The 14964-nt window shown below is 21.3% G+C and overlaps 5 protein-coding genes across 5 annotated transcripts; 4 read left to right on the forward strand and 1 right to left on the reverse strand.

The window, feature by feature from the left end:
* Window positions 1-1798: 1798 nt before the first annotated feature.
* On the forward strand, window positions 1799-3035 carry PVVCY_1402620 (CS domain protein, putative; the record flags this gene model as incomplete). Its single annotated transcript, XM_008624763.1, has 4 exons — window positions 1799-2243; window positions 2340-2501; window positions 2607-2847; window positions 2942-3035. 4 exons carry the CDS (start codon window positions 1799-1801, stop codon window positions 3033-3035), a joined length of 942 nt encoding a protein of 313 aa, XP_008622985.1.
* Window positions 3036-4609: 1574 nt separating this feature from the next.
* On the forward strand, window positions 4610-6337 carry PVVCY_1402630 (conserved Plasmodium protein, unknown function; the record flags this gene model as incomplete). Its single annotated transcript, XM_008624762.1, has 1 exon — window positions 4610-6337. The coding sequence occupies one exon, from the start codon at window positions 4610-4612 to the stop codon at window positions 6335-6337; it is 1728 nt and encodes a 575-aa protein (XP_008622984.1).
* Window positions 6338-8642: 2305 nt separating this feature from the next.
* PVVCY_1402640 (conserved Plasmodium protein, unknown function) lies at window positions 8643-10232 on the forward strand (the record flags this gene model as incomplete). Its single annotated transcript, XM_008624761.2, has 1 exon — window positions 8643-10232. One exon carries the CDS (start codon window positions 8643-8645, stop codon window positions 10230-10232), a length of 1590 nt encoding a protein of 529 aa, XP_008622983.2.
* Window positions 10233-12159: 1927 nt separating this feature from the next.
* PVVCY_1402650 (conserved Plasmodium protein, unknown function) lies at window positions 12160-12375 on the forward strand (the record flags this gene model as incomplete). Its single annotated transcript, XM_008624760.1, has 1 exon — window positions 12160-12375. The coding sequence occupies one exon, from the start codon at window positions 12160-12162 to the stop codon at window positions 12373-12375; it is 216 nt and encodes a 71-aa protein (XP_008622982.1).
* Window positions 12376-13676: 1301 nt separating this feature from the next.
* PVVCY_1402660 (RNA-binding protein, putative) lies at window positions 13677-14213 on the reverse strand (the record flags this gene model as incomplete). Its single annotated transcript, XM_008624759.1, has 1 exon — window positions 13677-14213. One exon carries the CDS (start codon window positions 14211-14213, stop codon window positions 13677-13679), a length of 537 nt encoding a protein of 178 aa, XP_008622981.1.
* Between the last annotated feature and the right edge of the window lie 751 nt (window positions 14214-14964).

Here is a 14964-nt window from a genome sequence, read left to right on the forward strand (position 1 = left end):
AATAACATAAAAATAATTAGTTATACATATTTAAATATTACAATAAATATGGTATAATGTACCTATTTTATATATACATATATTATAATTATGTATATGAGCATATTATGAGTTTCAAATAGCAATCATTGTATATATTTTTTTTTACTTTATTGTTTTTTTATAAATTTGGTTTAAAATTTTTTATAATCTCATCCCTTTATATTTTATTTCATTCGAAATTTTAATAACATACACATAATTACAGGAAATAATTGTTGAAAAACTATTTAACTGTTTGGTTGCTAACAATATTATATATCGCTTATTTATCATATAATATAATCTATATTATTATATTCATTTGGGCATCATATTAACAAGGATTGTAGAAGATATTTTCTCTTTCCCATTATGAATTTTATGTAAATATAAAACATAGATAGGTGCAAATTACAATATTTTCGATCTTAAGGAATCTTATCTTTTTTTACATCCTTATAAATCACCAAAATTGTTTTAAAAATGGTTATAGTATACTATCAAAATATATTGGTAAATAATTTTTTCTGAAAAATATTAGTCTATATTATATGTCATTTGTTAGTTTTATGCTACCTTTTTGTTCTTTGGTTTTCGTATTAAGCATTTATCATGATATGATAATAATATGCAAGTAAAAGACACCAAGGAAATTATAAAAGCTAATTATTTATAACACAATGAAAAGGGAATGTCCCAGTGTTATATGCTAATTTACAGAAAGATATATAATATATGTTTTTTTTTCCTTAATGTCACATAATATATATAATGCTAATTACATGTGTATATATATAAACTCATATTTCACATTAAAAATATGTAAATATATAATATAAATTGGAAATGAACAAATGATTTCTAAATTAATAGATAATTATCGAAAAAGAAAAAGAACAAACAGTAAACCTCCAAATTGTTTCATATTGCATTATATGTGGATGTATATCACAAGTACAATATTTTATACTTTGGACGCAAGCATGTTTTAAATGGTTTTAGTTTTAACACATATTGTGTAATAAAAAAGATATATTACCATTAACATTTAAATAGTGTGCCTATTATTTCACCAATTAGCTTTGTCAATTTTCGGTTTTATATAAGAATTTCATCATTATACACATATTTTACAAATATTATGCATAAAATAATTATATGATTTAATATAATAAAATAAGCTAAATGTAAAATAATTTTAAAAAATAGGAATAACTTGTAAACTAAAAGGTTTAGGGGAAATACTAGCATGTAGAATAAAAAAATAAAATAACAATAATAGTAGTTAATGAAAATATATAGTAATATTGTAATATACCAATTAAATGATGATAAATTATTATAATCATCAAAAAAATTTTCTTAAGTTTCTATTATTCATTAATTAATAAAAATTTATATGTGTCATTAAAATGTAAACGATAATTATATTTAATCCGTCCATATAATACCCTATAAGAACAGATATACATTTTTGTTTTTTTGTTATATTTTATCAGATATTTTGCTTACTAGTATATATACAATTCAAGCAAAATATATTCATTCTATATAAATAGAAATAAAATAAAGCAAAGTAAACCAAAACAATTTTATTTTGTACTAATAGAAATTTGATTTTATCTAAAGTTTTATTTATTTCTATACAAGCACAGTCTCTTTTTTTTTAATAAGCCCAACTTTTTAACATTACCTGGGGCAACTATTTTTACTTTACTAAATCAACTTTTTTAGTTTCAGTTAAATTCATAAGAAAAAAAAAACACACACACACAATATGGAAAATGAGAAGCATGAAAATATGTTAATGCATATTGCCCGGGATTTTAGATCAATAGACGATTTAGTGGAAGTATTTTTATCATTTTTAGAAAATAAAACTGATTATTTTCATTTAATGATGAATGATGATGATATACAAACATTATCAAAAAAGTATGATGGAAATATTGCAAAGGCTATATTAAATAATAATACATGTGGATTTAAAGCGAATACTAGAGAAATCGAATTAATGAAATCATTTAGAAAACATCAATTAAAGTATATACTTAAAAACCAACCATATATAATTGAAAACGAAGATATAAGAAATAAATACTTATCACCTTGTGATGAATTAAACAAATTTAGTAACATCCAAATTCCAAAAGCAAAAAACACACAAAATGTGGCACAAAAAAATAGTCAAAACGTCCACACCCCATCTTATGATTCTATCAGTATAAAAAAATAAAATGGAAAATATATATTAATAAACATTATACATATATTATTATCCATTATATGTATTTATTATTTTCGACTTTTTTAAATAGACGAAAAACACATATCAACATGGAACGGAGGAAGAACGGAAAAGTATTTTTGGAACCAAACATTAAACGAAGTTAATTTAGAAATTCCCTTAAATAAGGAAATAAAACCTAGTGAAATAAAAGTTGAAATAACCAATAAACATATAAAAGTTCAACATTTAAGTAGGAAACGAAAAATTGCACATATTAGTTGAAATTGTAGTTATATATTGTGTATCATTAATTTTAATATGAAAAATATAACATTTTTTTTTCTTTCATTTACAGATGAAATAAAATTAGAAGGAATGCTTTATGAGGAGGTGAATAAACAAGAATGCATGTGGAATATAGAAGATAAAAAAAAAATTATTATATTTTTAGAAAAAAAGAAAGAAAATTGGTGGTCATATGTAATAAAGGGCGATCCAGAAATCGATACAACGAAAATAGAGTCAAAAAAAAATTTAACAGATTTTGATGAAAAGACACAAGACGAAATAAGAAAAATGCTATTTAAACAAAAAATGTAACACCATTTTCCTTAAAATGCACATTATAACTTATTATGAATACATTCATATATGCATACATATATGCTTATATTTATTTATTTTCCTCAGGATGAACGAAGGAATGAAATCCCCTGAAGAATTAAAAGAACAAGTTTTGTTACACAATGTATTGGGTAATAAAGGGCTTCCAGTTCCCAAATAAAATTTTGACATCGACAAAAAAAATGTGTATTGTTATTTATTGAAGCACTTTTTAATGGTTTTTATTTCAAATTGTAATAGCATACGTTTGCTAACATATTCATGAAATATAAATATAATATGGATGGAGCTATAATGGAAACACCCATATTGTATGCACAACCTTTTTTTTTTTTTTAAGATTTAAATTAGCATACTAAGAATTAAGTGTAATTTATATTGTGTTAAATTAATATGTCTTAGTTAAATAACAATTTATTCATTTATAATTGATGCATATTATAATGCATATTTTATGTAATTTGAAAATTTTTACTATGAACTTCATTTTATAAATTAGCTATCCAGCTAGCTATTTTCTATAATTAAAAAAAAAAATTATAAATAATTTTATAATAGAGTTTAGCATTCTGTTTTCCGGTCAGGTTATATTATAATAAGAAGGAATATAGGTGAATTGTATTTTAATATTTTTCAATTAAGTTTGAATATGTTAAAAAGTAATAAATGCTGTCTATCTAATGGTTGTCCTTTAACTTTATTTTTTTTTCATACTTAAATGTTGCACATTTTTGTACCATGGGTTTTTTTATTATTTTTTAAATATTTGCCTTAATACAAAAAAATGTGTGTGCGAATGATAATAAATTTAAAATAACAGTAGTAATATCTTACTATAAAAAAACTTCCTTTTTTTTCAATTAGAAATATTTTATAACCATAAAAAAATAAATAAAATAATGCATTCACACATATATTATATATATAAATATAATATATATATATATGCACATATATATAACTATTAAGTATATATAAAATGGATATATAATATTATATATATAATATTTTTGTTTTAACTGCGACAAAAAATATTATTTATATACCTAAATAAAGTTGTTATTTTATATGTTGTGTGTCTATTGAAATAATTACACATATTTCAAACATAAATATTATTTGATTGTAACTTTTAAAATAAATTGGTTTTATAAACATTACTTTTTAATTTTTTTATTCATTACGTAAAGATAGAAATTAAAAAATAAATTGAAACAATTATATATATAACATTTTACATACCTATTTTCTTATGGAATCTCTATAGTTATTATTTTTGATTGTATGTTTTTTTCATTTTCACGATTTTAAAAATATGTTTTAAACTTCATTATGCTACTTTTATATGTGTTAATAGTTGAAAAATTTATGCAAATATAATGCAACCTTTTCTGTTGTCTGTTACATACTATTTTTAAATATTTTTTAGATTGCCTGCATAAATTATACATAGATTTTATGTATGTCTATATGTACATTTGTAATGTGAAATATATATAAAACAACAATCAAAAGTGTATTTCACATTTTTTTACGGCACATTTAAGTTCCGAGGTTATTTAAAACCGTAATGATATTGAATTAAAAAATATCACTGTGAGATACCGAAAAAAAATTAAAAAATATAGTTAACAGTGTATACTGGTATTATCAATAAAATACTTTACAAATTGTATTAATATTTAGTAATTCTAGTATATATATGTATATATTGGTGTATTATATCTAGCTAAAATGAAAAACAGTGTAAGGTATTACTATAATGCAACAAATGCCAAATGGTGGCATTTCGAAGTTCTATCAAGAGAATGGATAGAATGCGAAGAAACTGAAAATGGAGATATACCAACTAATGGCATAGCAATTGAAAATAATTTTACACAAGAATCTTCAAAAAAATATACCCCTAATAAATTCCAAAATTCAGTAGAAAATAGAAAGAAAAATTATAAGTCATATCGTAATCATAAATATATAGATAGACTAACTGAATTAAAAATTAATGATGTGCAAAAAAGACAAGGTGATGATTTATTCAAAAAAAACGACCCGAACACTAATACTACTAGTAATCATGTTAATGATAAAAACGAACCATTAAATGATTTAGGCGATTCAGTAAATATTGCAAATAATGAAGTAGATAATGTATTGCAATTTTCTAAAAAAAATGTGAAACAGCCTCAAAAAGAGAACAATATAGAATATATTGAAGAATCAATAAAAAAAAATGAGGATGATACACAATATTACAGTGAGATTAATAATACGGAAAGTAATTATGGTTACAAAGATGAATATTTGACAGATAAAAATAATAACACAGGTGATATAGATTCATATGATGATAACGATCCTTTAAAATGGGAAAATGAAAATAATAATTATGATAAAGACAATACTTATTATGATGAAGAGGGTATAAATTATAATGAAAGTGGAGAATATTATTATGAAAATGGAGATCCTTATGAGGAAAACGATAACTATCAAATGTATGAAAATTATGATGAACATGACAATTATGATGAATATGAAAACTATGAGGAATATGAAATTGATGGAGAAATAGATAAAAGAGAAGATGATATTAAAAATGAAAAGGATGACGAAGAAACAAACAAGAATAAAATGTATATAAATGGGGAAAGTTCTTATAATAAAGATACCATAAATATTAAACAAAATGATAATATTAATAATACAAATGATCATGTATCAGGTTTGAGGAAATCTCAAACTGATAATGAAACACCTAATGATGAAAATATAATAGAAAATGTGGAACATAATAAAGAAATAAATTTTTCAAATTCGTTTAGTTCACATTGTTCAAAAGATTCTAATGAGTTAAGTGAAAAAATTAACAGTCTATTAAAATATTCCAGTAATAATTTTTCTAAATCCCAAGAAGATAGTTCTGTTATATTAGAAAATTTATTGTCTCGTAGCTATACAAGAACTGATTATTTAAATTCAATTAATAATTCCGAAAAAAAAAATAAGATTGATAGCGATGAGAGTTTACTCAAAAACGATGTCAAATTAAATAACAATAATAATACCAATAAAGAAGATACACCAAAGCCGAAAAAAAATAGTTTTAATGAAAATAATGATCCACTATATAATGATAGCGAAACAAATTGTGTTCCTTTTGTTAGAAGGGCCACAAGGAAACTTACTTTTAAAAACCAAGGAGGATTAGCTGGATGTTTAAAATTGGTTCATGAAAAAAAAAAAGAATTATTATCTTCAGCACAAAATGATGTAAATGACATGGAAATTAAAATTGCAAATTTTAAAAGAAGAGCTAGAGAATTGGCACAAAGATATAAAACAAAAAATAAATCTGCAAATGATCAGACAAAAACAGTTCCTGAAAAAGTCCGATTTGAAGATATCGTTTTTCAAGCTCAAAGACAAAAAAAAGAATTACAAGAAAAGGGTAAACTTCAATAATATGCATATTTATCCTAAAAGATAATTTTTTGTTTCATAAGTTTATTAGTTATTATATTATCATTATTATAATTGTTATGACAATTGTCATAAACATTATTCTATTATTTTAATGTCAAGCAAGATAACTAATAATAGTAATATACAGTAATGGCAGTAACTCTTACCGCTAAACTGAAACATATAAAATATATTTTTCAATATTTATATTGAACATTGCATGTTTTAAAAAATATGATTTCATATTGTTATATATTTTGTTATGCTTTTACTAATATGTACTACTTTTTTACACTTTACAAAAACTGATTTAATATTTTTTTTAAAGTTATTTTATTAAATTAGTTCGGATGTAAAATATAAATAACACCTAAATTATATAGACAATCATATTTAGTTATTGCAATACAAATAGTAAAAACAAAGAAAATGATGTCTTTTTTTAGAGACTTAAGACTACATAATGCCATTTATTACTTTTTTTATAATTAAAAATATGCATGTTGTATAAAAAATAATACTCTAATATGTTATACTATTTGTTTTATTTTCAAATTGAGATGTCCTTTGTTAAACTATGTGCATTATTGCTGTTATATTTTAAAGACAATACCACATTAAGAAACTAGAACATATATATTTTTTGCAAAATATAATAATAAAAATTGCATTTTTTATACAATAGATTAAGAATATTATTATATGGTTATTTACTAATATTTATTGCATTTTTATGACTTTGAATATAAGTAATATTATGTATAATTTCAAACAAAAACCCCAAAAGAACAAAAAGGACTACTAATAATAACCTACTATAATATATAAACCAATTTTTGTACAAGCTTTATAATTTAATGATATTTTTTATATGATAGTAAATATTATATAATACAATTTTTTATCATTATTATTTTTCGTCGAGTTAAATATATTTTTTTTTCATAAAAATTATATCTTTATCATACCAAGTATTTTAATTATTCTAAGTAAATGACGTTTAATTTTTACAGCAACATATAAATATTAATATATATTAAACTTTATAATTAAGCAATAAATGACGCGATTGCAATTATGTAGTACTATACCTTAATATGGGTCGAATATAATATATTTTTTACCGTTTTAATAATATATAGAAATTTCGAATTAAATAAAAATATATAAATACCGCCTACATATAGAATCAAGTTTTATATTTAATAAAATTTCAGTGCCTTTTATATACATTCTTCTTCTTTTAGTCCTTAAAAAAATAAATATATTATTAATTTTTTATATATTTATTTTTATATACTTTTAATAATACCGCCGTTTCAATTTTCATATATTTTTAATTATATAATTTTTATCATTATTTTATTTTTTAAACATCTTTTTTATATTTATATTAAAATATATTTTAAAAAAAAATATGTAATTTTTATTATGTTTTTATTAGTCTTTAATAAATAGATTTTAGAGTTTAATTTTATAATAATACTATTATATAATAATATATTTATTTTTATAATTATATTTTGGTATTTTATATATTTTTATATTTATTTTAGGTAGTACCTTATTTTGTATATCCCCGTTATATATATATCAAAATATTTCATTATATAACATTAAAAAATATAAAGTAATAAACTAGTTTTTTTTTTCTTCATCCGTCGAGCATAAATGATATGTGAATGCATAATATGGTTAAGCATATTATGCAAAATAATGTTTTATAAGTATTAAAAAAATTTATCGCAATTACACACATGAAATATAATTTCTTTGTGCTTTTTTGTGATATATTTTTATGAATGCATATGATTTTTTCATAGCTTTTGATTATTTATATACAATTAAAAAAGAATTATTAAAAAAAACGTTATAAGTATTAGTAAACAATATATAAAATTATATTATATATGTTGCTATACAAGCATAATATATGAATAATGTATGTAATATATTTATTATGATATATTTATATGTCATGCTTATACATTCATATATTTATAATAAGCTATATATATACTTTTTTTTATTATGCATTATACATCCAATGTCATGTATACATGCATAAGCCGACGTAATTAACAGCACAAATAAATTTTTCATTTTAAGCTTCAAGCGTATAATAATAAAAGAATAAAAAAGACAATTCGTTGATTATATTATTGCATTAACGATTTATAAATTTTTTATTCTTTCATTATTTTACATAATTATATTTTCATTTTAAATTATGATTATTTTGATATATATGCATATGCACATATGATATAAAAATTCCGTTTTTTTTTCATCTATATAAAAAAAAATGTCATCAGCTAACCAATTAGGAATTTCAGAAAGAGAATATGAAGAAGCTCTAGCCGTAGAAAAGTTATTTTTTTTATCATCAAGAGAAAGATGTAATTATTGCGGTTATGGGAAATCAACTTTTGTTGATACATTTAATTATGAATTTTTATGTAACAAATGCGCATATAGAAGTAAACATAAGAAAAAAATTGGGGAAGATTTAATAAGTTATTATGATGTTAAAAAACTTGAAAAAAAATTCGGAGTTTCTTCATCTCACAATAATAGTCGAAAACATCAAAAAATGAGTAGTAGTCATAAAAAATCCAAATCTAAAAATAGAAATTCATCCAGTAAAAAATATGATTATTCTTCAGATGATAATAGTTCAAATTCAGAATCCGATGAAAGAATGAGAAAAGATAAAAATAAAAAAAAAAAAAAAGATAAAAAAAGAGATAAAGATAAAAAAAAAAGAAAAGATGACATATCTTTTGAAGATTTTGATGATGATTTTAGTTTAAATGATTATGACCATACTACACCAGGTATGGTAGGAATTATGAATTCAAATTATATGAACAATTCAGATTATAAAAATTATAATATAGATAATAATTATCAAGATTTTGATAGTGCTATGAATGCAAATTATAATAATATGAATGGAAGTCATTTTAATGACTTTAACATGCCTACTAATAACCCAAATAATAATATTATCCCTTTTGATAATCCACAATTTCCTAATGATAATTATAGTATGAACTATATGAATATGCCATATAATAATGAATTGGCAAATGCTAACAATAATAATATGTGTATAGACGATTTTAATCCAGCTGGATATAATAACAAAATGAATTTTCCTAAAAATTTTAATATGAAAGTAAATGGTGATAAAGAAATGAATAAAATGAAATATAATCATTCTAATAGCTCAAATAACAATAATAATAATATCAATAATAATAAAATAAGTCTGCAATCATATGATCCATTCGATAGTATGAGCATTAATAATGAAAAATATAGATATCCAAATTCCCCTGATAATTTTAATTATTATCCAAATTCAAATTATTTAAACAACCAAGGAAATAATATAAACAATATGAATAATATGCTATATTTATTAAATAAAAGACAGTCATTAAAATACAAACATGGAAAAAATAATAATACCAACAATAATAATAATAATAATAATTCAATGTATAATTCTTATATGAATATGCCACCAAATCATTATATGTTAAATAACCAAAATATGGCTAATCCAAAAATGTCTTTTGATGCTAACATAAATAATAATTTGCATAATCTGAAAAATAATCCCTCTTATGAACTAAATAATAATAATATGCATAACAATCCAAACAATAATGTAAATAGTTTATTAAATTATTCTAAACAGACCAATATGAATGAATTTAAACAATGGAATGAAAATAATATGTACAATTCAGAATTTACCGCAATGAATGTATCGGATAAAAATCCATTTTCTTTGCAAAATATTATTCCAACACCCCAAAATAATGTGCCACTCAATTGTATGAACACATTAAGCAATGATATGAATAAAAACATGCATAAATAATCAAAGTGCGCTAATTTTATTAATATTAAAAAATAAAAACAAAAAAAATGTATAGAATGAGATATATATAAATTGAGAGTGTTTGCTAGAGCAATATATAGAAAGAAATGTAACAATATAAGTATGTATATATATAGTTGAATAGATATATTAATATTATATATAGAGAACAATAAAATTAATAAATATATGACGATGAAACAAAAAGGGGCAGCGAACAAAATAAAAAAGGGAAATTAATATAATATGACTTTAGTTTTCCTTCATATATATATTTTTGCCAATTTTGTTTCAAATCTATTTACACATTTTTATTTGTATTTTTGTATATAGCATAAATCATTGCATGCTTATGTGATTATTAATCATGCATATGCTATATATTGAGTAATTACAAAATGTATTATTTTTTTATGCATTATATAATTTACATTGGATTGATTCACTTTCCATGTGCATATATGCATTTATGTATTGATATTTTGCATTTGGCTTTTTTAATTTTGTTTTATAATTGTTTTAAAAATATTTATTAGTACATATCACATTTTTTTTGTTTATTATTTTTTTTTTTTTTTTAATATATATGCGATTAGAACATTTTAAAACACTACATAGTAAAAATATTAAACTACATTTATGCATATGTACTAATATATACGGGTTTGTTTAATCATCCCTGTAAATATTTTTTTTCTCTGTATCATTAAAACTGAAATTTTAATTTACTTTAATTTTTTATAATTTTCAAATTTTTTTCATTTCTACTTTTGTTTTAAAGTATAATTTGTTATCCTCAAAACCAAGTCTTTCACAATTTAGTCTATGGAGATGATAAATAATATAAGATTATCATGATCTTAGAAGAGAATATTATTTTTTGTTTTAAAAAAGCAGATTTACATTCCTTTATTAATAATATTGATAAAGCGTTTAAATATATATAATATCTTAGGGTGTTGCTTAAAACTATTACACCATTTTTTTGATTAATTATCTAAAATTGTTCTAATTATATACATATGGACACTGAATAAATTCATGAGGGCTCATTTGTGACACATAAATTTAGCTCTTACAACATGCCGTTTTTAAGGCAATCCCGTAAATGGGACAATAAAATAAGCATATAATAAAACCAGTGAAAATGAACAAGCGACAATTACATATATAATCGATATTTACTAAAATAAAAACTATAAATTCGTCATAATTATCCATTAATTATAATTGTAAAACATATATAATGGATATCATAGATAATATAAATAACTGCATTGATAAAGTTGCTCTTAAATCTAAAAAGACTAAGGCTAAGAATATACCAATTAATACACATTTTTTATTTTTGTAATAGTAATTATTTAAATAAAAAAAATATTTAATATATTATGAAATTAGAAAAATATATATTTATAACCCTATCAATTTTTATATTAAAAAATAACTACAATAAAAAGTATTATTTTATTTACATATTTTATCTTTTGTTATTATCTAAAGGGCATAAAATAATGCCACTTCTTTTTATATTAAAAAAATAAATGATTATACTTATGCTCATAAAAACATAAATTTTTCACTAATGTATTTTTACTACCGAAATTATATACGATTTTTTTCATATATATAATTATTGTTATTTTATTTATCTCAATATATTTTTTAATAACATAGGATTTTATTTTCTTTTTAAATTTCCCTTTTTTTTGAAAAATAAAATTCTCCGCTTTAAATAGCACAAACTTTTCAAAATTTTTCAGTTTAAAATTTTAAACTTTTTCTTTTCCCTTGATTTTTGTATAATATATATACATACGTGAAATATGTATATATTCCAAACTATTGTACATAAATAGAAATATTAAACATCAGTATTAAAACCATATTATATATTTATATCGTGGTAAAAATTAATTTATAAAAGATGACACGAGGTAATCAAAGGGATGTTGATAGAATAAGATCATCAAAGAGAAATGAAAAAGTAAAACCAAATAGCACAGTAAAAGATGCTTCAAAAAATTTAAATGTTATTTGTAAATTATGTAGACATACATTTATGTGTACGGTTAATCAATCAATATTGAAAGAACATCATGAGAAAAAACACTCAAAACATGCATATGAAGATTGTTTTTGACAATAAAAAAAAAATGATAAGAAAGAGGCGAAATTATAAAGCCAATTCTTATCTACATATTTTTTTAATTTTCATTTCACTATATAGCGTTTCTTTTTAATACCTTTTTATATTTAATGAGCTTATGTTGGCATTATTAATTTTTTACTTTTCACTTATGTACACATGCAATTGTATGTTTAACTGATTCATACCGTTCATTTAACTATGATTTTTTTAACACACTCACAATATATATATATATATTTATTTACATGCTATTTGATGAATATGCATATCACTTGGTCATATATATGATTTTTATATATCCATTCCCATTTATTGTTATTATAATATATATATGTGTGTGCATGTGTAAAATATTACATTGTTGCATTTCATTTTGGCGAGACATTGCATGCTTTTTATTTTTCAAAAACTTTTTAATTTGACTCTTATTAAATGGCCATTGACATATTAAAGAATATAATAAATACAAAAAGGATATATATAATTCTTTTTTCCCCAAACAAGTAGTTACTACCAATATAATAACAGTGCAATACGCATATGAATACGTTATTAACTTAAGTAATACCGATTTATGAATTAATGGAATAATTTGTCTAATTAATCGAATAGGAAATTTATCATTTTAAAAGAATTTTATAAAATATATTTAAGAACAATCTAAAATTGATACTTATACAAAATTGGAATAAACTGCTCATTTATATAAATATAATAAGCGGGAATGTAAAGAATAAAAATTACAATATACAGCTTATATCACTTATTGGTATTATATGAGATCCTCACGTTATAAATATATATATATGGATAGGGAAATGCTTGCATATTTTTATTCTTACATTTATTTATTTACTTATGTATAGGGTTATTAGCGTTTTCGCTTTTTAAACACAAAAAAAATATATATTAAAATAATATAAAAAATAAACGTCAAATTAAAATAAAAAAAATAGCAAAATAAAAAGCGTAAAAAACAAGGTAAAGCAAAACAATGTTTGTATATCATTAAAATACACAATTATAAAATAAAAAACATAAATTTATAGTGAATTATAAATTAGGATATTCATATATCCATATAGCCAAATGAATAGTCATTTTATTGCTTATGATGTATTTATGCATGTTTTATATTTAAAAATAATTATGACAAATAGTTTCCTATGAATGTTATAATCTTTACAACTTTAACTTTTCATGTGAAAAAAATCTATATCAATCGTAATTTATTAATTTCAACAAACTTTGCATTTTTTATTTACAAAATTTTAATTGTCCTTATTCATTTGTTAATTGGAAAAATTATTACTATTCATATTATCATTATTCTCATTATTATTTCTATAATCTTGTTTATCATTTTTATATGGAGGATTTGTGATTGGCTTATTAGTATAATTATTATAAGGCTTTGGAATATTACTATTACGTCTATTATTATGGAAATTATTGTTTGGATATTTATTAGATCCAGGGGGGGCGTAACCTGCTCTTGAATATTTATTATTATGCATACCACCAGAATGCTGATAATTTGGATTTCTATTTGAGTGATGATAATTTCTCATAGGGTTATATTTCATATATCCATTATAATTTCCATGCATAAAATTATTCATCATTGGATTTGCTAAAATATTATTATATGCTTGATTTCCTAAAAACCCTAAAAAGTTTTGAGGTGTAATACCTTCTTCTCTAAGTAAATTTTGAAAATACTCTATTTTGGCACTAATATGTTTTCTACCTTGATTATGTTGTCTTCTACCTACTGGCGAACTATGTGTTAGATAAATATCGCAATATTCACAGTAATATTTTGGCATTTTTTTAAAATTATCTCGAAAAAAAATGTGGATAAAAAAGCAGAAAGAAAATACTATAATTATCTTCAGGGATATTCACGATTCTGTAAGATTATTTAAAGAAGCGATAATGAAATTTACAAACTTTTACTGGATTGTTAGAATTTTTGCGCATTGCTCTCTGGTATGTTCGGTGTTTTTATTATATATGCTATACAGGCAACACACATATATATAATATATACTTATTTATCCATGTATGGAGGTATACTAAATAAGTCTATATTTATTCATTTCCTTTTGTTTTTGTTTAATGTAAAAAATCTACTCTGTATTAATAAACATAAATTGCTATAAGATATTACCCTTTGTATGGGAAAATGAACATATATTATCACTTCGATAATATTATACATACATGATTATCCTTACATGTTTGCTATAACCGAGTGATATCTTTTGTGATGATATTTTCGTTGCATTAATTATATAAAATAAGTATATATATAATGATATCCACATATATATAAGAATTCTCAATCATATCAATTTACGCATATTTCGATTGTAATTGTTATAATAGCAATTTTCATTTCTTCATAAAATTTAAAGCGTTATACAAAAGAAGTATATCCCACTAGTATAAATATTTCTCTATCCATTCAATTAACAATTAAAAAAAAATGAATAATATATGAGTAAATAGAAAAAAATAAAATATATGAATAAATAAGAAAAAAAATAAAAAAAAATAAATTTACCCTCCAAAAAT

The sequence above is a fragment of the Plasmodium vinckei genome, assembly GCF_900681995.1.
Source record: "Plasmodium vinckei vinckei genome assembly, chromosome: PVVCY_14".
Taxonomy (NCBI): Eukaryota; Apicomplexa; class Aconoidasida; order Haemosporida; family Plasmodiidae; genus Plasmodium; species Plasmodium vinckei.